Here is a 21,036-nt window from a genome sequence, read left to right on the forward strand (position 1 = left end):
TTTAATTAAATTAAACTTTTTCAAAGTGTTATTTTATTTGTTGAACTAAAAAATTATTGCAAATTGATTTTCGGAGATACAAAACAGAAAAAACACACGACTACATTCTGCGATATATTTAACATTTTTTTTTGTGTTCTCTGTTCAACTTTACTCTCTCTCTCTCTCTCTCTCTCTCTCTCTCTCTCTCTCTCTCTCTCTCTCTCTCTCTCTCTCTCTCTCTCTCTCTCTCTCTCTCTCTCTCTCTCTCTCTCTCTCTCTCTCTCTCTCTCTCTCTCTCTCTCTCTCTCTCTCTCTCTCTCTCTCTCTCTCTCTCTCTCTACATCATAGTATTGTATATTTACTTTGAACTTATTATATATTAAAATGTTATTAATTCTTTTATTAAAACTATTGTCTAAAAAAGTATTTGTAATTAATAATATAATAATTTTATTATTTAAATTACGAGGGTAGTCTGAAAAGTTTTGAGCCTTAACATGAAGATAACTTCATGTTAAACTTGTCAAAACTACTTGTTACTTGTCAAAATCATTCTAGTACTACAATAGTATATGCTTTGAAAGACTTTTGTGAAAATTTCAGTCATTTTGGACGCTCAGTTGTTGCTTGACAGTCGTTTGTGTCAGTCGATGTCAGTGTTTTTGTAAAAAAAGAAAAAAAATTGAATATCGTGCTGTGATTAAATTCTTATTTGAAAGGCAATATGCCTGCGCAAATTAAAATCGAATTGGACGCTGTTTACGGGGACTCTGCCCCATCATTAGTCACCGTAAAAAGATGGGCAACTGAAACGTGGTCGTACCAACTTGGCTGATGATGAGCGTTCGGGACGGCCAAAAACTGCGACCACCGCTGATAACATCGAAAATATTCACCAAATGGTACTGGACGACCGTCGAATTAAGATTAAAGAAATAGCAGAGGCTATGGGCATATTGAAAGAACGCGTTTGTCATATATTGACTGAAGAATTGGATATGCGCAAGCTATCCGCGCGTTGGGTGGCGCGCTTGCTCATTTTGGACCCAAAAACGAATTCGAATGAACATTTCCAAGGCCCTGTTGGAGCGGTTCAAGCAAAACGAGTCAGATTTTTTGCGTCGATTCATAACTGTAGATGAAACTTGGATCCACCACTACACTCCAGAGACAAAAGAACAGTCAAAACAGTGGACTGCAAAAGATGAACCTGCTCCGAAAAAGGTGAAGACAGTTCCATCAGCTGGGAAAGTAATGGCGACTGTTTTTTGGAATAGTCACGGAATTGTGTGTATCGACTATCTTGAAAAAGATAAAACAATAACGGGAGCGCATCATTACTTAATAAACTGGAGGCAGAAATTGCAAAAAAAACGGCTGCATTTGAAGAAGAAGAAAGTGCTGTTCCATCAAGATAACGCACCTGCTCACATTTCGGCGATTGCCATGGCCAAAATTCACGAATTGTACTTCGAATTGGTTGACCACCCACCGTATTCACCAGATTTGGCCCCCAGCGATTTTTTTCTGTTTCCTAAGCTTAAAGTTTCGCTTGGAGGACAGAGATTTTCATCGAACGAGAAGATTATCGCGTACGCCTATTTTGCGGAGCAAGACGCCAACTACTATTTGGAGGGGTTAAAGAAGTTAGAGTATCGATGGAAAAAGTGTATCGACTTAAAAGGAGATTATGTTGAAAAATAAAACTATATTTGACCGAAAAAATACTTGTTTCTATGTTAAGTTCAAAACTTTTCAGACTACCCTCGTACACACATATATTGTATCACACATGTCTACTAATATCTTTAAGTAATAATTTTTTACATTTCCTTTCTGATAAAAAAATGATTATCTTATGGTTTTTATTGAACAATATATAATATGTACATTATATATGTATTAAAAGAAAATAAATTTGAGACTAAAAAGAATTTTTAAACTATAATTATTACAAACTATTAATAACAACAATTATTAAAAATTGTATTTTTTTAATATTTTTTTAGTTAATATCTAAATATTAATAAAAATGCTATAATTAATTTTTTAAAATAAAGAGACACCTTTTTAAATTAAAAAAAAATTGATTTTTGAGTATATTGATTTTTATGTATATGTATTTCTACAAAATATATATCATAATAATTTTACATAGAAATATAAAAGTTTAGAAAATAGATTAAGAATAATATCTCGCGTTCCTCAACTCAACAACTTAAGATCATCATATATATCATGTCATGTATCATACATTGTTAATATTATATAACCTAAAAAGAGAGAACAAAAAAATCGTATGATTTGTTGTCATATCATTATCCTCTTCTATCTTTTCTCGAAGCTAGTCCGGCTGGCCGTCGTGTTGTACTGTGCAGCGTACACGGACATAGACTCACGCTTCAGTGGTTGACACACACACACACACACACACACACACACACACACACACACACACACACACACAAGCGCGAGCTCATGTCCGTGTACATACGATGCACAGTAATCGTTGTATAACACAACAGCCAACCGAACACGCAGCAAGAGGAGAGAGAAGCGAGTATAAATATATTTAAAAAAAGACCTTGCACGTAAGTATCATTTAATAATATTTTAATATTTTGAGGTTTCTATATTAATTTTAATAATAAGAAATTAAGATGTTTGCGGGTTCTTTTTATGTTTTTGAAATAAAAAATCTTATCATAGTAAATAAATAATAAATGGAATAACATCATTTAAATTTTTTGTACATCATTAAATGCTAAAGTTTCATGCTGAACATTGCAATTTATTTCTCTTTTTTTTCTCTCTATCTTTAAAAATCAGTGTTAAAAAAGAATGAGAGTAAAATAAAGTAAAGGGAAGGAGTAGTATGTGGGCTATTATATGCTATGGGGCGTCAAAACAAACCCCCATCACTTTCCCACTGGCGCCAGGGGCGTGGCCTCCAGCTGTCAAGATAGGGCCTCCACGTGGAAATGAAGCGTTCTGATTGGCTGAGGGGCGTGGCCGGAGGTAATTAGGTAATTAATGGTGCGTTCTGATTGGATTCTCCCATAGTTGCCCGGCGTGTGATTGAACGCTCCCATAGCTGTCCACGTGTGTGATTGGATGCTCCCAAAGCTGCCCGGGGTGTGATTGATTGTCGAAATGCTAGACGAAAAGATAGGGGAGGGGATGAAAGTGTCTGGGTCCGTTCGGGTCTGACAAAATGGCATGTGCAAAGATGGCGGACACCTGAGGAGAATTTGTTCCGGGATCTGATCGGGGGTGCGATAAAATGGCGATAAGAAGGATGCCGGGGTGTTGAAGGGGGATATACCTGACTAGCGAAGAATGGAATGCGATGGGAAAACAGGAACGGACAAGTTCGCTTTAGATGTTTTAACGACCTCAGGGTTATACGAAGCTCTTATCCTATGACAAACGCAATGTCTGCAAAATGTTTTAGATATTTTTAGCTTGAAGTAATGTAGCTAGGATTAATTTTAAGTTGGCGGGAAAATAAGAGGGCTGGAATTTAAGTTACAAAATCATTAAGTTTATTATTATTATTATGTAATACATCATTGTACATATCATTTCATAATAGTGTTGTTTAATATTTACTTATTCTTAAAAGTACAAGTTTATATATGGCAACACGTTATATGAGATTTATCGCATTTACTTTTTCCATGAAGAAAGATTTTACGAAATAATTGTATAATTAATCTATCATTATCTTCGTAATCCTCGCTGAATGTTTCGAGAAATTGTTTAAGATTATAACCGCGGGACAAATAATAAAGAAATACGCAGCAATATTGCCCATAAGTTTGAGAAAATGTGCCCTGTAGACGCGTGATGTTCCATCTATGGGTAGTAGAGTTTCGAAGTCGCAGATTGAATCTGGAATCCAAGGGAGATAGTCCGTAGCTATCGAAATAAGTGCCTTCTCCATGCTTGTCTATGTAGAAAGCGACCCAGTGTTGTCCAGGGCGATCGTGATTATCGGTGTTCGCGACGATGGCCGTCGACTTCGTCCATCGAGATTCTGTCGGCAGGATACACACCCGCATGTCTGACACTGAGATGACGCAGCGCCCGTAAGATTTCGAACGAATTCATCTCTCGCAGAAAGGGGAGATGATTCAGTTATTTCCCCCCTCTCTGGTGTCGCTATATTTTTATCCTCTTGCTTGGATTTTACGGTAGAAGTCTCCTTTTTTTCATGTGCGAGTTTCGATAGCTCTTCTTTCTCCGCTTGTTCTGTTTTCAAGCTCTTATTTCTCCACCTAAGGAGATTCGGAAAATTTCGTTTTATCGTAAAAACTCCGCTTTCTGTATCGGAGTCATTGAAGCTTCGATCGGTAAAAGAATCATCGTTGCTCGAATTATAGTTGCTGCCTTCTTGCGATTGCATCCAGTATCTCAGTTTGCACGCGTTGCGCAACGCACAACGAAATTTGTTAGAATTTCGATGAAACCCGTGATGACCGCAGCGTAATTCATGCTCCTCGTCTTCCGCTAGGTTTTTGAATGCGGGAGAGATTCCTTCTAGATTATATACGTTTCTGCCGAGCGTCTTTTGCAAATAAAGTACTTTCTCACGGCCTCTGCTATATATGTAACGTACCCGCCGTGCAATTTCACGTAGTTCCACCGTGAAATGCTCGGAATCGGCTGTTCCGTCAATCCATTCGATACCGTGGAAGTTTTGCGAGAGTCAGTTGTTTTCTTTTCTCGATTTTTCGGGTAATTCGGTGAACGGATACGGCGGTAGCACAATCTAATGATCTACGAAAGCTTCGTTAACCCCGACGAGCGCAACTTCCTTCGGTATAAACTTTCCCTCGATGTCACGGAAACCTTGTATATCGACGATTATATCCATGATGTAAAATATGCTTTTTTCCAAAGCGGCGTAGTTCATGTGTCGAATAAAACTGAAGCTGTTTTCCGTTGTAGTTCGAGTAAATATAAGGAGTGACCACAGTGGAGAGGTCAGGTTTCCCACCATTGGCTTTATCCGCTAAAATCTACAATGACTTGACGCGAAGAGTCGATTTCCATCACGTTTTCGAACTCAGCGTAAAGGATACAATTAATCATTGTTGTAATCGTCTTTTCGAATCATACCTCTAATCGTAAACTTCCATGTCTGACAAGATTCCAATGTCCTGCGCAATTTGCCGATAGATCGGGAGTGAGATCGATTCTCAATCGATTCTCCTACCACTCCTGCGTGAATCGTGAACGTTTTAACTTCGACTCGTGTCAGAGGATATTTGGCGGTTGTTTTATTCAACATTCTCGCATGATCGAGTAACACTCCGGGACTTATTTTTGCTCTTCTTATGAGCAAACTAGCACCTAGAATATGTATTTTCGACGTTGAGTTGGCTTCCATGAGACAAAACGCATCTCTCGAGTGAACGAGTCATTCTAACCTCTACCCCATTAATTAAAAATTTATCCTGATTAAAGACGTCGCAATGAAGATGACCTATTAGATCCAGCGAACGACCTCCTTGGACGTATCGGGCGCATCTTACGAGAGCTTGATTTGGGGTTCCCGATTCTAATAGCGCGTCCATATGACCGGGCTCGTCCGTGTCCCAGAGAGAAGAAATCAGATGGGAAGTTTTTGCCGGTGAAGAATAATTTAACAATGCTTCGATGTACGCGCGGTATGCGTAGGCGTTGTTCGGGGGTGATACGAGTTTTTGATTGAAGTATACATCGATCTGGTTGAACATCGAATGTAGTAGATGATTTACAGGGCCTACTTTGTTTCCTCCTGTCGCCGTTCCAGGGCCGAGTAAACTTTCCAGTCGTACGCGAAGGCTTAGCATGGTATGCGTGAGATCTAGATAATCTTCTCCGTGTCCGGGTACGACGAATTCTATAGGTGCGTTGTCCGCGAGCGAAGTTACCGGTTTGTAATAAATCCATTGTGAATTCTCGATACTCGTTTGAGTAGGTGGTAAACTGAAAAGCTCGAGCTCACTCTTTAAACACTCGCTCGAGTGAGAGAAAACACATATTTCTCAAACTTACGATTCACACTCGCGTCAGTTAAGCGAATATATCGGATACGGTGCGCTTTTTCCTGCTATTTCGTCGATGTTTCGTCCGCTTTTTAATTTTTTTCGCCGCTGCTTTCCTTTTCGATGATTTTTTATTCGGTTTTTTCACACCGATTTTCGTCGATTTCTTTTTTTTACCGACTCGTCTACGTTTACGAACAGGGCTTCTCCCGGATTTACCGGTGCATGCGTCGTGCCCTCCAAAGGGAAACTGAGCCACGCGCATTTTTGCGGAAGTTTTATATCCCGATCCCTTCATTAATTCGCTTATATTTTCTCTGGCTTTTCTCTTGAGATTTCTACCCGATTCCTTGAGTCGCGTTTTGAGAGCTTCCTTGAATGGAGTATTGTTTTCAACATCCTCTATCACACCAATTCCGGCGCGTAAAACTTTTTTCCCGAGTGCACGTATTTCCCTGCTTAGATAAGGAAGTGCCCTTCTAAATAATTCTCCGAGGAAACTCCCGATTCCGTGGCCACGTTGATAGGATGAACCAACGAAAATTCGCAGAATTCCTCCTCCCCTACCTCCACCGTTCTGCCTTTCGTAATACTCGTCGTATTCCATAGGGTGATTAGTTTTTTCTCAAAGCTCCGAGACTTTCTAGCGCATAATAATTAACGGACACGTCTAAAGTGTAATGTCGGTATCAGCGTTCCGGATTCGAATGGTATTTTTTCTCCACGATGATCTTTTATATCTATTTCAATTTTACGGAATTTCGTTTGACGCAATGGAGTATATTGCAGAGTGGGGAGATATTTTACCAGATTCGTCCCGTACGTGTAATTACAGCCGGGTGTATCGATTGAAACGATTCGAAGAAGCGGACTCCGCGTATCGCCGGTTATGTAAGGCTCGCAAATGTCGCAATAAACGTACATTTTATCAGGGATACCTAATAAAATGTGCCATAGGCTACAGGGTTCTATAGTCCAGAAAGATACTGTGCGTCCAACACCGATAGCATAACCGAGTTTCAAAAACGGTGTTAATTCGCTGAAATCAGGTAATTTGTGGCGGTAAATTGTGTAGGTATCATTGGTGTTGATCTTCAATATTTGAAAAATATTAGCTGGCAGATTTATATAATGAACGAGAGTACAGTTATCGTCACATTCGATGCTTATACGGATATTACCACCTGAGCCTTTTTGTAGTTCGAAAGTAAAATGCGAATCGGCGCGTCTGCACTCTTTATTAATCGCGTAAATAAGTTCTTCTGTATTTTCATAAACCCCTGCCTGTAAGTGCAATTCTTTCACCGTAAACTTATCAGCATTTTTCTCATCATTTTCGTTCTTCAAATCGACAAATCTAACCTTATCTCCTCGACGTACGTGGAAGAGACTAGAGGAAAATTGAATCTCGCTAAGCGCGACTTCCCATTCTCCGAATAAATGTACACTATGAGGTAATTGTGTGGTGAAAAAAGAGGTTGTATTTCCCGGAAAATACTTCTTACTGCTATCGCTCGGAAGAACCATGAAAAATTGTTCCTTCTCCATCTTGGAGAAAAGTTAAACTCGAAGCGAGGATCCAACTGTCGAATTTGTTGGGATATCCTTGCCAGCTAACTAGCACCTGTTTATTAGCACCGCGTCCTTTGCTCTTTAACACGCGCTCGACGATAAACTCTTCTTCCGCTAAGTTTTTATTGACCCGTGCTAATTCTTGTTCATAAAAAATCCCATCGATGTGTTCACCCAATAAATCGCACAATTCGTACACGCGGAGTTTTCGCCAATGGAGGACGCGACAAACTCGAAATATTTCCTCGCTCCACCGCGCTTCGTATCCTTTCTCGAAAGTGGCTTTCGCTCTACTGACCGTACGAGATCATTAACATCGAATTTAGCCTTTTGTTCTACTACTTTCGACGCCCCCTTCTCTCTCTCTCGCCTCTACGTCGCTCCAAATTTTCACGTGCAATGCGGGCATTTTCTCTCGTAACGGTCCCCGGTTGCATCCTGATGGACAAATGATGTGTGTGATTGTAAGCGCGCACGATATCTTGCAACACATCGATGTAACGCCGCGTGTTTTTATGCGTAAAATAGCGCCACATTCGCTCCTTCAATGTTCTATTGAAGCGTTCAACGACAGCGGCTTTGATGTCTGGATTGCGAGCTACGCGATAACGTATGCCTTTTTCTTTCAGAAAATCTTGCAGCGGGCGTGCGATAAATTCTTTACCCTTGTCGGTTTGTAAGTACATGGGCGCTCGTCCATCGCTTCTCGAGAGAATGTTTTGGAAGTCTCTTGTCACGCAATTACTCGTTTTATCGAAACCGCAGCGGTTCCACCCAGATGAATTTGCTAAGTAGTCGATAATCACGAGCAGATAAGAAAATCCATCGTTATAACTCTTGAGACTACGGAGTTCGATCAAATCGGCCTCCCACAGATCGTCGATATTCGTCACGTTGTAACGTAATCGTGGAAATTTTCGCCTCGAAGGGCGGTGCAGTGTGTACGCGTCTTGCGATTCGAGCCAGCGAGCTACTTCTTTACGAGAGAAATTCGGTTTAGCGGCATGCGCCAAGTTATCCGTTGCCGAATACCCCGCATAGTGCGCTGGATCGTAATACAAATTTTCAAGCCTGGTCATTTCAATTCACTCCAATCGAGTAAGCGTCTCTTTCTTGCCTGTCGAGAATCTTTCGCGAAGGTTATAGGGATATCATCTTTACGAAAACGCGGCGAAAGAAACAATGCGCATCTTGTTCGCTCTTTTTCTTCGGTCTTTCGGCGTTTTTGTCCTTTTCTTGTGCGTCGTACTCTTTTCCGCGTCGCCGTCGCCGGCGTTGACGTAGAAAGTTTTCTCGGTATTTTCGGAGTGGAACTCGGTTGTGGTGGTGATAATATCTTGACAAATGTGGTTGCTAACAATTCCTTATTTCCTACGAGTACAGCCGGGGTGTTTGTCGTACGTAGTAATCGCGCAAACTAACCTCTTCCTATTGCTTTCACGATTTTTCTCTCTCGCATCGCGTCGTTTATCAGTTCCGTGATATTCGAATCTTTTATAACGTTACCCTCGATAGTCACGATTCCTTCTTCATTCCAAGTAATTCTCGCGGGTACTGCTTTATCAATCAAATGTTTCAAAAGTAAACGTGCCTTGGCACGAAAACTTTTCGGCACATTTTCTAATATTTTTTCGACGCTTTGCTGCTTGCGCCTACGCAAAGACTCGGCCCGTACTGTATTACTTACGTACTCTTCGAGATGAGGAGATTTGTTCGATAATTCGCGCGCCTGTTCGGCCACGTCTCCCTCCCGCGCATCTGAATTGTTCTCATCGGCGGCGTTACGCATCGAATCTTCCTTTTGCGTTTTATCAAAATGAAGATATCGCCAAAGTACTTTTTTATACAATTTCCATTTCTGGCTTACATCACGCGGAGTGGGTGAATTAAGAATCCTGCTCATATCTGAATCGAGTCGTGATAAATGCGTATCGAGTGTTTGTATGGAATTTAAATTTTCTCCCTGTATCATCTCGAAATTCTGTCGTGCGACGTTTTCCGTGCCTATTACCGGATGTTGTTGTTGTTGTTGTTGTTATTGCTGGAACCGTTGCTGCATTCTTTCGAGATTATCCGTGGAAATTAAGACCATCTTCTTTGCCTTTTCCATAACTCGATTTCTTTTTTTCTCTCGAACTACTCTCCGATAATTTTTGAAAATAGGAAGGATAGTATAGGTCCGATAAGATACGGTAAAAATCCGCCTCGCTGTAGTAATAGCTTTTTCTTACTTTTCCAGTTACCACCACGTTTTCTCGCTAAATGACGCAAAATTGTTTTATATCTGCTTAGACGATTTTTTTTACTGCGTTCGAGCGGAACGTTACCCTTGAGAGTATTGAAAACGCACTCGCAGATACAGCGAATGAATTTTTCGTCTGCCCAGCAGACGCGAAAAGGCGCGCTAAGAAAAAGGCGCGCTGATTTTTGTTCGAATAACACAGCACTTCGAGAAGACAGATATTTTTCTTACCGATCGAGCATTTCGCGATTTTTCTCGCATTAATCGACAACGTTCTCTTCTTCATCGCGAGGAACTCGTGCGACTGTCGCGAGAGAATGCGTGGACGATACTTTTATACGAAACTTCTGGAAAAGGATCTGCGCGCTACATAAACGTAATTCGCTGTATCATCGAGAAATATGCTCGTGCGAAAATGATACTCGTCCGGCGTCGATTGTTTTAGATCAAGCAATAAATATCCGTGAGGTTGGGACGTGGCGTCGTGGTACGCTTCCTCGAGAAACTTTGGATCGTTCGGATAGACTTGACGAGCGAGATGACGAATTTGCGCGCGATCCCGGGGATTTTTGAAAACCACAAAGTAATTCGCGTTCAGAGATATATCGCGTTGTCCGCGGCCCTGATGAAAGAGATTTTGTATGATGAGAATTACGCTGAGATTTTTATGATGACTTCCCTTGGTAAACAGCTCTACGATCGCTTCGTTCGAAGACGATTCCCTCATAAGATCGTCAATTATTATCAATTTCGGACGAGTCGGATCGCTAGAATAATCTTCCGGACGCGGTAATCCCTCGTGAAATTCGATCGCTGCAACGAAATCTCGAGTTTCGTATTGAAGCTGTTGATAAGCTTCCTGCCACTCCACGTAATAAAGCAAAATTCTTTCGAAACGCACATCGGCCATTTCGGATAAATGACGAAGAAATCTCTTCACAAAAATCGTTTTCCCACATCCTGTGGGTCCGCACACGATCGACGTCTACGGATGTTTCCACCGTACATCCATTTTACGAAATGGCAGATTCGCGTCTGTGCGCGATTTCATAAAGGCTGATGATTGTGAGGAGGCTGTAAGCTTATCCCAGCGACCGGGGAGCCCACCGCGGCGAAGATACGCTCGCGCCAGCGTTTCCCCGCGAGAGCTAGCGAAAAACACTGCGGGCGAGCTGATTCATCCCCCGCGGTGTGAGCAAACTTATCCTCGAAGATGCTCGCGCCGGCGAAACAGCGTTATAAGCCAGCCATATAGTTTGCGTTAAAAAATTAAAGATAAAATCGTTTTTCTTCTTTCTAAATATAAAATATTTTTATATGAAATGAAAAATCTTTTTTAAAATTTGTTATATATATATATATATATTCTTTCCTTTTCTATAAAAAGTATCGTTTTTATAAAAAATACAGCGAGGGTAGGAATTGAAGAAATCAAATTTTTTCTGTGCATGTAAATATGTTTATTTTTTTTAAATGGCTGAAGGAAGGCGGAAAGGAGTTACGAAAAAAAACATGTTTTAAAAAATATAATTTTTATAGATTTATTTAAAATAAATCGAACATCAATTTTATAAAAATAAAACTTCTTAATTTTAAAATTACAATATTTACTTAAGATATAAATTAATATTAGCACATGTACACATTTACATTATTTTTACATCTCGTTCTCTCTGAAAAATATATTTTACAAAAATTTCTTACAATCTTTGACTAGGGGCGGAAAACTCGATTATTTAAGAAAGCTTAGGACGAGAAAATTTATTCCGGTGCATAACCGTACGGAACCGAATAATGGTTATTAATAAATTTACGTTTCAGCAATACCGGTGAGCATATCTTTGTTTCATTTCGCGTAACAACGTCGTGAAACGCTGTGCGTCGAATTGCACTGAAATGTAGATTTATCGATGGACCGGCTTCGTCTCGTCTTGTTCTTTCCTTTTCTATTAACATATTCTTAATACTACTAAAATTTATTAACCCGCTATTCGATGAATTTAAAGTAATACTTAATTTTACATGTTTCGTGTGTGCACCCCGACGGAGTACGAACAATGTACGCGTAGAATTTCGGACCACCGGAAACGAACGATTCGATGTAGCTACCGCGGCCGTAGCTCTCGAGCTCGTCTGTCATGTCGCCCAGGAAATTCCCCGTACGCGGTTCATACTCATTCGGATCGCCGGACATATATACACGAATCCGTGTCGTAATATAAAACCCGTTTATTCAATAATTCTAAGTAACTGTACAATTTTAATCGTGCTTGCGCCGTTGTGTATGCCGCGATCACAACGTTCGTAAGCGGAGAATGCACGACCGCCTCTTTTCGGAATCGCCACGAAACATATATTACCTCGTCGTTACGGGTAATATACCGGTTATCTCGTGCTCAGGACTCGTAAGCAAAGTCAAATTGCTGGTGAGATTTTATAATTTCGGTATTCGGCAAATTGGATCGTTGGCCGAATTTTCCCCAAAATGAATTTAAACAAAACTTAGCGACCGAACGTAAACCGGGATTGCGCGCGATGTTTCGCCTGTCGAGTGTGATACCCTCGGTTTCCTCATATTCCCGAAGGTAATGCTCCTTAGTATCATCGTTAGCGTCTTCCCTGCATTCGCTCGGCCAACCGCTCGCTTCTTGTTTTAATTGCAAAAAGGTATTAATATATTCGGCAAACAGTCCGCCTTGACGAGTATCGCTATCGTATCGCGCGACTTTATATTCCCAAATTTCGCTCACATGTGTCACGAGATAACCCTTCTCGACGGCTTTGCGTAATTCACAAGATACCCAGGTACCCTCGAATTCTCGATCCACCGGGTCCTCGTAAGTACACTCAACTTGTGAGAACGTTTTGCAGCAACTCCGACATAACGCAAACAATAATTTACCTTGTACGCGATACGGTAGTACCGGATGAAAGAGATCACGTGGTGGGAGTACTTTATATCGCACGAGACCTTCGACCGAGTTGAAATTATAATTTGGTGATACCCCGATTAACGAAGAACACTCTTGCCCTACGTAAATTTTAGGATGCCCGATCGGGAAAACGCCGGTTTTCAATACGAAAGATACAGAGAACATACGTCGACGTAACGTATTTTTTCCGTACCTGAAACTTCGTATCGCGTGACGATATTTCCCGTGCGTCCACCATAACGCTTCGCGAGGATCGAGAGGAGTGTTCTTTATCAACGGATGATTCTTAAGAAAATTCTGCATTTCTCTATTATTCGAAATTTCTCGGTCGAAGGAGCACTCCCATTTCTCCATCACGTGGTAACCGCGTTTACAAAGGCGCCATGACATCGCAAGCGTCCGTTCATAGCGCGCGTCGATCGTATCCCCGCGATTCGCAGACGAAAGCGTACTATCGCGATTTACTTTAAAACACGAAGGGCACCCATGCCAGAAACAACCGTGAAATTGTAGCACCCAGTGTCGTGACTCATTTTCCGTTTTGTAATATCCATCAACGGACGTGCCATCGACTTTATATTCGCGGCCTCGCCCCGCGTGGATAATGGGATGTTCGAGTTCGCGTTCCATCCACACCAACCACTGCAGAGCTTTGTGCGATTGCCTGTCAACGTTTCTGTAACCGCCCGACGGAAATGACTCCTATTTCCTCCTCACGCAAAAAGTTTTTACGAAAAACTCTCATACATGTGGAAGCGATAGTCGTATATTCCTTAAACGGACACACGTTTCCACGTTCTAAAAATATTTTTCTAAAACTCATGCACGCTCGTCGAAGGATATCTACGTCGTTTCGACACTATCTGATAATTTCGCGTTGAAAGTCAAAAATATAATTTTCACGAACCATTTTCGCGTGCCATGCGTGGAACTTTTCGCGTTCTTCCGGCGACATGTGATCGGGAGAATAATATCTAGCATCGGTAATTGATTCTATATACGATTGATTATCGATAGTATTAAATAAGTGCGGGAAACAGCCTTTATTCGACGTATCGCTCAGACCAAAGGCCTTAGGTAAATCGGATAAACGCATCGGCATATAATTAATGCTATCGATAAACTTCGTATGTCCGACCGTCATTACGACAATTTTTGTTCTGTTCAAAATAACGCGCGGTTCATGGGTGCTCTTCGGATTTTCTACAAAATATTTTAAGATAAATTGCGCGTCGAACGCTTTCGCATTATGCGCGATACAAATAATTTGTTTGAAACATTTTGTCGTTCGCGTTGCGAAATCGACAAATTGTTTCACGGGGTCGAGACGGAATACGAACTCGCGCATTCCGCACTATCGACATCGCATCGTCATGTCGTCTTCGTTTGCACATGCTACGCAAATTTGTTGCGCTACGCAAAGAGTCGGTACATGAATTCTCACGTTTTCGGTACCTACGAGCGTCTCGTCTTGCCGCGTTTCAAAATCGTAAAATATAAACGCGACACGACCGTTTGTTTGCTCGTTCATCGCAACGTTATCATTTTCATTTTCACATGCCTTTTTTTCTGCTCGCATTATCAGGGTACTTGTACCCTCGCCGGGATCGCTAGCTTTACGAGCAAGAGGACGCATGAAACATAGATGATTCGACGGTTGTAACGAACGACATGTTTTACAAAAGACCGTGTCGCATTTATGTACCGTGTTTGCACGTATAAATCGCCCGCAATCGCTACAAATTTTAACGGAATTACATATGCTCGCGCGAGATTTCCCGTTATATGATTTTTCCGCTCGGTGACGCTCGAAACAAGAATTACCGAAAAACGTACGGTTACGATTTCGCACCTAATTATTTCTCTATCACGATTTACGCACGGAGGTGAGACGCGACAACGAGGGCATTTTTTTGCGCAACGATGTCCCCTATCATTTCGAAAGACCTCGTTGCACGTTTCGCAGTAACCGCCGCGCGAACCGCCTGCAGCTCTTAAATTTAATATAGGGTTATAATGACGCGAATCCTCGTAATACATTATATTTAATGTATATGAAGGTTCGCGTCCGAGGGAGGCGAGTAATGCGCGACCGTCGTACCTCGGTTTTTCACCTCGGCCAAAAACTACTAAAATTATAAATTATTATAGCGATATTTTCCGCGGCGAGAAACCGTTGAAAACGCTCGATTTCATTATATCCGCAACCTTCCTCGGGGATCACGATACCCGTGCTCCTCGTTAACTCAATCGCCAACTCACGCTGTAACGAAGAAGTCGCGTATCTTACGGATTCCCACCGTTCGTGCAATTCTCCCATGTGCAGAGTACCACGCTCGCAGTAAATCCTCGCCGTTACGAAGGAGCGAGGAAGGCATAGATTGTCGGAATTTTTTATTTGTAAAATCGAGCATTTCGCGACGCTTTCTCGCGTTAATTTATTTGATCCCCCGCGCCCCAAAGGTACCGCTACGTTAAAAACGCGTATGGTGAAATCCATCGCGATATCGAAACCCCCGGCGCTTTGCGCTACCGAACTCACGAGTTTCCATATGTCCTCGTGAGTCAAATCTCGCGCCGGACGAAACGAAAGACCTGCAGGGCCATGCGATAAATTTGGCGAATCGAAGGATAACCCCACGTAATCGCCCGGTCCGCTCAAACGTATCGCATATGCGTGGATTTCGCGAAACGCGTTTTCTAAATAATTTACGATATCGCTAGCACCCTCCGCGAGAGGACGTATCGCGAATGTCGCCTCCCTACCTACTTCAAATTTTTGAAATTTACGTGAGTTTTCCGCCCGTAACAATATAAGTGAAATTTTCACTGACCGTGTCGCTGTCGTCGACCGCAGCATCCTCATCGGTGCTCCTGCTGTTGGTGTTGCTGATGTTGCTGCTGCTGCTGCTGCTGTTGCTACTGCTGCTGCTGCTGTTGCTGCTGGTGATGCTGTTGAAGATCCGTCGAATGGTTCTGAAGCTGGTGTAAATAACGATCTTCTTGTTCTTCTTCTTCGCGTGAAAAGCCTCCTCCTGTTTGTACTGAAAATGGGAAACAAAAAATATTAATGATAAATATTTTAATTATACTCGATTTTATGTTAGCGAATAGATTCCAGCATACCAAAGGTATCTCTTACCTTGAGCAGCTTTCCTCTTCGCTTTTACAAAGCTTTTATAGAGCGTATTAATCTAGCAAAAAAACATTTAATTATAAATTTAATTAATAAATTAATTATAAATTTATCGGAAAGAATAAATTATCTTAAAATTTAAAAATAATATTAAATTTACCTTCATAATTTTCCGGAGAATAGCCCGTCTGTGTTTCGCACTGATGGAAAACCTCGATCTCTTCTTTTAAAAGCCCATCGCACATTTGCTCAAAGGCTCTTCTCCTGTTTTCTTCGCCATCGTCTTCTTCCTCGTCATCGTTATCGTCATCTTCTTCTCCTTCTCTATCTTCTTGTCTTTCTTCTTCGTCAATTTCTTCTCCTTCTTCATTTACATCTTCTTCTTATTCTTCTTCGTTTTCCTCCTCCTCCTCATTTTCTTCTTCTCCATATTCAGATTCATCCAGATCGTTTGCTTGTACTAAAAAAGAAAGAAGTCGTTATTATTATTATTATTACCTTTTTTCAAGAATTAGCTAATACGAGTTTTATAACTTTTATTATTTTAAATAATTATTCACGCGGTGTGTAAATTTCGGTGTCGGCTTCGCTCAGAGTCGGCTCCTCATCGCTATTTTCCTCCACATCTGAAACAAAATTAAGCTTTTATTAATTGAATTCGATATTCTGTGAGATAATTTTGAAAGCAATATTTGCTATTTTCTTACCTGAAACCAGATCAACCGTTGGGATACCCTCCTCCTCCTCCTCAGGTTGTACGTCTATCTGCATTCGCACTCGTCCTAAAAATTCGATATTTTAATTTAAAAATCTGAAAATTTAGAAATCTAGATTTTCAATTACATCAATTTTCTATTATTTACTCACGATCGTTTACTCCTTCCACCTCATCTTCGGCGGGGCGTCTCAACCCTCGTAGTTGGTACGGATGTACAACCGCGATGTTATCTCTCGCTTAAAAAAAATATTAAAATTTAGAATTTTTTATACCTACATATTCTAATTTCAATATTTAATTATTTATTAATTACTTTAAAAATAAATATTTACCTCCTCCGGTGCACCTTGTAAAATAACCGATATGTCCGCCGGCATCATCCTCCCCCACGCCAGCCATTGCACCGGTTATGTATTCTTTTACAATATTTAAAAGTCTTTTGTCCGCGAAATACCCTAATCTGAACATAATGCTCAATAGGGTTTTCGAGCACTCCGGTACGAATTTTGCAAACGTGATGTAATTTGCTTCTTCTTCATTTGTTAATAGTGAGATATAAGCACTCGCGTTTATCGTCGAGTTGATGATGAGTGATATTCGCGCACACGATAAAAAATCTTCTTAATTTTTCACTGAGTGCCATTTTTCACTCCTTCACTATTTTTTAGAATTAAGACAGCGAACGAATCGACGCAGTAATGTAAAAATTGGTCAAGTTACCCCGAGAAAGTATAATCTCGGAAATAGACTTTTCTATAATTCCGCACGGTATTTATACTTTGAAAATCTTACTCGCGCACTCCGAAAAGAGGGCGGCCCGCAGAAAATGCAGCGCCATTGGACAGGTCAAAATTCTCCTTAATACAGGTTACACCTTTTCTATTCTCTCACCTTTTCTACTATTCTCTCACCTTTTCTTTTCTATTTCTCTAGCTAAAACTTAGCTAAAAGAAAATCCGAGCTCCCCACTCAAGAAACATCTCTAACTCTCTTATTTTGTAGTTTCTAGGTTTATTATTAAAAAATATTTTGCGAAGAAGTTTTAAAAGTCTAGAAAATTTAAAGTTTAAAAGATTTTATAATTTTACAATTTAAAATTTTTAAATTTTAAAATCTTTTAAAATTTTTTAAATTTTATAATTTTTCATTTGCCCATCTGCGCGCGCAGTTCTTTTTTCTTAGTAGATAAGTCGATGAGCTCGACGAATTCGTCAGCCCTCGGTTCATTCGAGTGCCATCCTTCGAGGTTTCAACTTCGTAAATCCGAAGTAGTCTCTCATTTCGACGCTTGTGATTATTAGTTACATTTGAGAAAAAAACAGGAACAATGGCGAGCCGAAAAGCTGTTCCCGATACCGAGAAGCATAATACTCCGGAACCGAGCATTGCCCCCGATTCCGAGAAGCGCAAGAACATCTGCGATATTCCGAAGGAAAATTGTAACGAGGAACGAAACAACAAGTTCCATATGATGCTCTCGACGACATATGGACTTAACATCTCTCACACGAAAAGGATACACGTCGGATTGCAAACGACAAACGAAGGAATTTTTGTGGCAATGGTTAAATTAACCGGTAATTATGCAGAAGGAATTTATTTCGACGCTGATTCCTGGCAACAATTCCTAAACAACATGGGGCTTATCGACGAGTATTTAAACGCTAACAATAAATCAAGATCGGATCCTATCATTGTCAAAAATGTTGCGATCAACTTTACCTCCTCTTATGGGTCACGGTCCATATTACTGGCGTATAAAGAAGATGAAGAGGCCACTATGGAAAATATCGAAATTCAACATCGAGGAACGACTACGGATTCGTAGCCACCGACGAAGAAGCGTAAAACCTATGCTGTCGCAATTGTGATGCAGAAGAGTACTTTTCACGGTTTGAAAAATATTGTGAAATGTGTCGACGCGCACTTAAAACATTTACAAAACGTGACCGATAATGTTAACAAATGCGCGCAATATCTTATAAAAGAAATAGAATTAAACCTTCCAAAAAGTTACATAGATAGCGATATTGTAAAACTCAGTTTGAAAGGAAATTATCACGAAATCGCGCGCAATGTACGTACGCAAATAAACGATTTAACATTTCTGGATATGTATTTCGATATAATATTTGTGGAATTAACTTCTCTGAGATTTAATGAAATTCTTCGTATTATTTTCTCAAATCGTAATTTGTAACTTTTATTTATGAATTGATATAATATGTACAACAATATAACAATAAATGATTTGTAACTTAAATTCCTGTCTTTGCCCCTCTTATTTTCTTTTCACCCCGACCTAAAAATTAACGCGCTACGTTAACGCTTCGAGAGAGTTAGAAATATCTAAAAAATTTTTCAGACAATTTATCAGACACGTTTATTGTAGAATAAGAGCTCCGAGTTCGTTAGAAAAACATTTAGTGCGAACCTGTTCGTTCCTGTTTTCCTATCGCATTCCGTTCTCGTCAGGTCAAGTATATTCCCTTCAGACTTCCCTCATCTTTCTTGTCGCAGATATTGCTTTATCGAATCCTGAGCGGTCTCGAAACAAATTTTTAAGTTTCACTAGCTATTAGGCGTCGAGAAAGGCCTTTTGTCTTAAGAAAAACTCGATTTACATCCCCATATATTCAAAGTAAATTCCTACTTTCGGAGCGTTCTGCGTACCGCTAAAATCTTTTTCCATTAGCACCGGGATCGAACATATTCCCTTCGTCGTCCTTTTTATTGCTGATGCCGTTTTGTCGGACCCACGATCGGTCCCGGAATAAATTTTAATAGTTTTTTGTTAGTTATTAAAGTGTTTGGAAAAATCTTTCGTCTTAAGAAAAATGTGTGATTTGTATCTCATATATACAGAGAATCAATTTCCTTCGATATAAGCTGTATATCATACCATAAATTCGTATTCCGTTCTCGTCAGGACAGGCATATTCCCTTCAAACGTTCGACGTTCTTTTTATCGCTGGCGCCATTTTGTCGGATCCCACGAGCGGACCCGGAATAAATTTTAATGGCTTTTCGTTAGCTATTGGGTTTGGAAAAAATCTTTCGTCTTAAGAAAAATATGTGATTTGTATCTCATATATACAGAGAATCAGTTTCCTTCGATCTAAGTTGTGTATCATACTATAAAATTCGCATTCCGTTCTCGTCACGATAAGCATATTCTCTTCAGACGTTCCTCGTCCTTCTTATCGCTGGCATCATTTTGTCGGATCCCACGAGCGGGCCCGAAACAAATTTTAATAGCTTCGTTAGCTATTGGGTCTGGAAAAACCTTCCGGCTTGAGAAAAAACGTGATTTGTATCTCATATATACAGAGAATCAGTTTTCTTCGATCTAAGCTGTGTATCATACTATAAAAGTCGTATTCCGTTCTCGCCAGGACAAGCATATTCCCTTCAGACGTTCCTCGTCCTTCTTATCGTTGGCATCATTTTGTCGGAGCCCACGAACGACCTCGGAGCAATGCAATGCAAAGAATCAATTTCCTTCTTTCAATCCAAGTTATAAAAAGTCATTCATACCGTATCATACCATAAAGTTCACATTCCATTCTCGTCAGTATATTCCTTCAGACGACTATCATCTCCGTAGTCGCCATTTTATCAGACCCCAATCAGCCCGGAACAAATTTTTAATGGTTTCACTAGCTATTAGACCTCGAGAATCCTCTTAAGAAAAATTCGATTTATTCCCCTCATATACAAAGAATCAATTTTCTTTCTTCGACCTGTCTATCGTACCATAAAACCGCATTCCATTCTTCGCTAGTCAGGTATATCCTTCTTCAACACCCCGGCATCCTTCTAATCGCCATTTTGTCGCACCCCCGATCAGATCCCGGAACAAATTCTCCTCAGGTGTCCGCCATCTTTGCACACGCTATTTTGTCGGATCCAAACGGACCCAGACACTTTCATCCCCTCCCCTATCTTTTCGTCTAGCATTTCGACAACCAATCACACCCCGGGCAGCTTTGGGAGCATCCAATCACGTACGTGGGCAGCTATGGGAGCGTCCAATCACACGCCGGGCAACTATGGGAGAATCCAATCAGAACGCACCATTAATTACCTAATTACCTCCGGCCACGCCCCTCAGCCAATCAGAACGCTCCATTTCCACGTGGAGGCCCTATCTTGACAGCTGGAGGCCACGCCCCTGGCGTCAGTGGGAAAGTGGTGGGGGTTTGTTTTGACGCCCCATAGCAGCCCACATACTACTGGAAGGAGTGAGAGAAAGAAAGAAAAAGATGGAAAAAATGTTACTATAATAATTATGTTTGAATTACAGAATGAATAAGAAAGAGACACAAGAAAAATTAAAAAATTAATTGAAAAAGAAGAAGAAATTAAAGAAATGCAAAAGAATTAAAAGAAATTTTGGACGATGAATTTTGACAATG

The 21,036-nt window shown here is 40.5% G+C and overlaps 1 protein-coding gene, 1 long non-coding RNA gene and 1 pseudogene across 2 annotated transcripts; 1 reads left to right on the plus strand and 2 right to left on the minus strand.

Annotated features, from left to right (window-relative positions):
- Positions 1–8,923: 8,923 nt before the first annotated feature.
- On the minus strand, positions 8,924–10,843 carry LOC148937261 (uncharacterized; annotated as a pseudogene).
- A 4,852-nt stretch (positions 10,844–15,695) lies between these two features.
- Positions 15,696–16,879, minus strand: LOC105422675 (uncharacterized). The gene is made up of 5 exons (XR_016138532.1): positions 16,608–16,879; positions 16,461–16,526; positions 16,061–16,360; positions 15,907–15,958; positions 15,696–15,808 (listed from the first exon to the last, which is right to left on the minus strand). It is a non-coding gene; the product is annotated as an uncharacterized LOC105422675 (long non-coding RNA).
- Positions 16,880–17,235: 356 nt separating this feature from the next.
- Positions 17,236–19,586, plus strand: LOC148937262 (uncharacterized). The gene has a single exon (XM_089073478.1). It carries the CDS (start codon positions 17,946–17,948, stop codon positions 18,444–18,446), a length of 501 nt encoding a protein of 166 aa, XP_088929604.1. The 5' UTR covers positions 17,236–17,945; the 3' UTR covers positions 18,447–19,586.
- Positions 19,587–21,036: the final 1,450 nt, after the last annotated feature.

The sequence above is a fragment of the Pogonomyrmex barbatus genome, unplaced genomic scaffold (genome assembly GCF_055798465.1).
Source record: "Pogonomyrmex barbatus isolate J1 unplaced genomic scaffold, ASM5579846v1 scaffold15, whole genome shotgun sequence".
NCBI classification, from domain to species: domain Eukaryota; kingdom Metazoa; phylum Arthropoda; class Insecta; order Hymenoptera; family Formicidae; genus Pogonomyrmex; species Pogonomyrmex barbatus.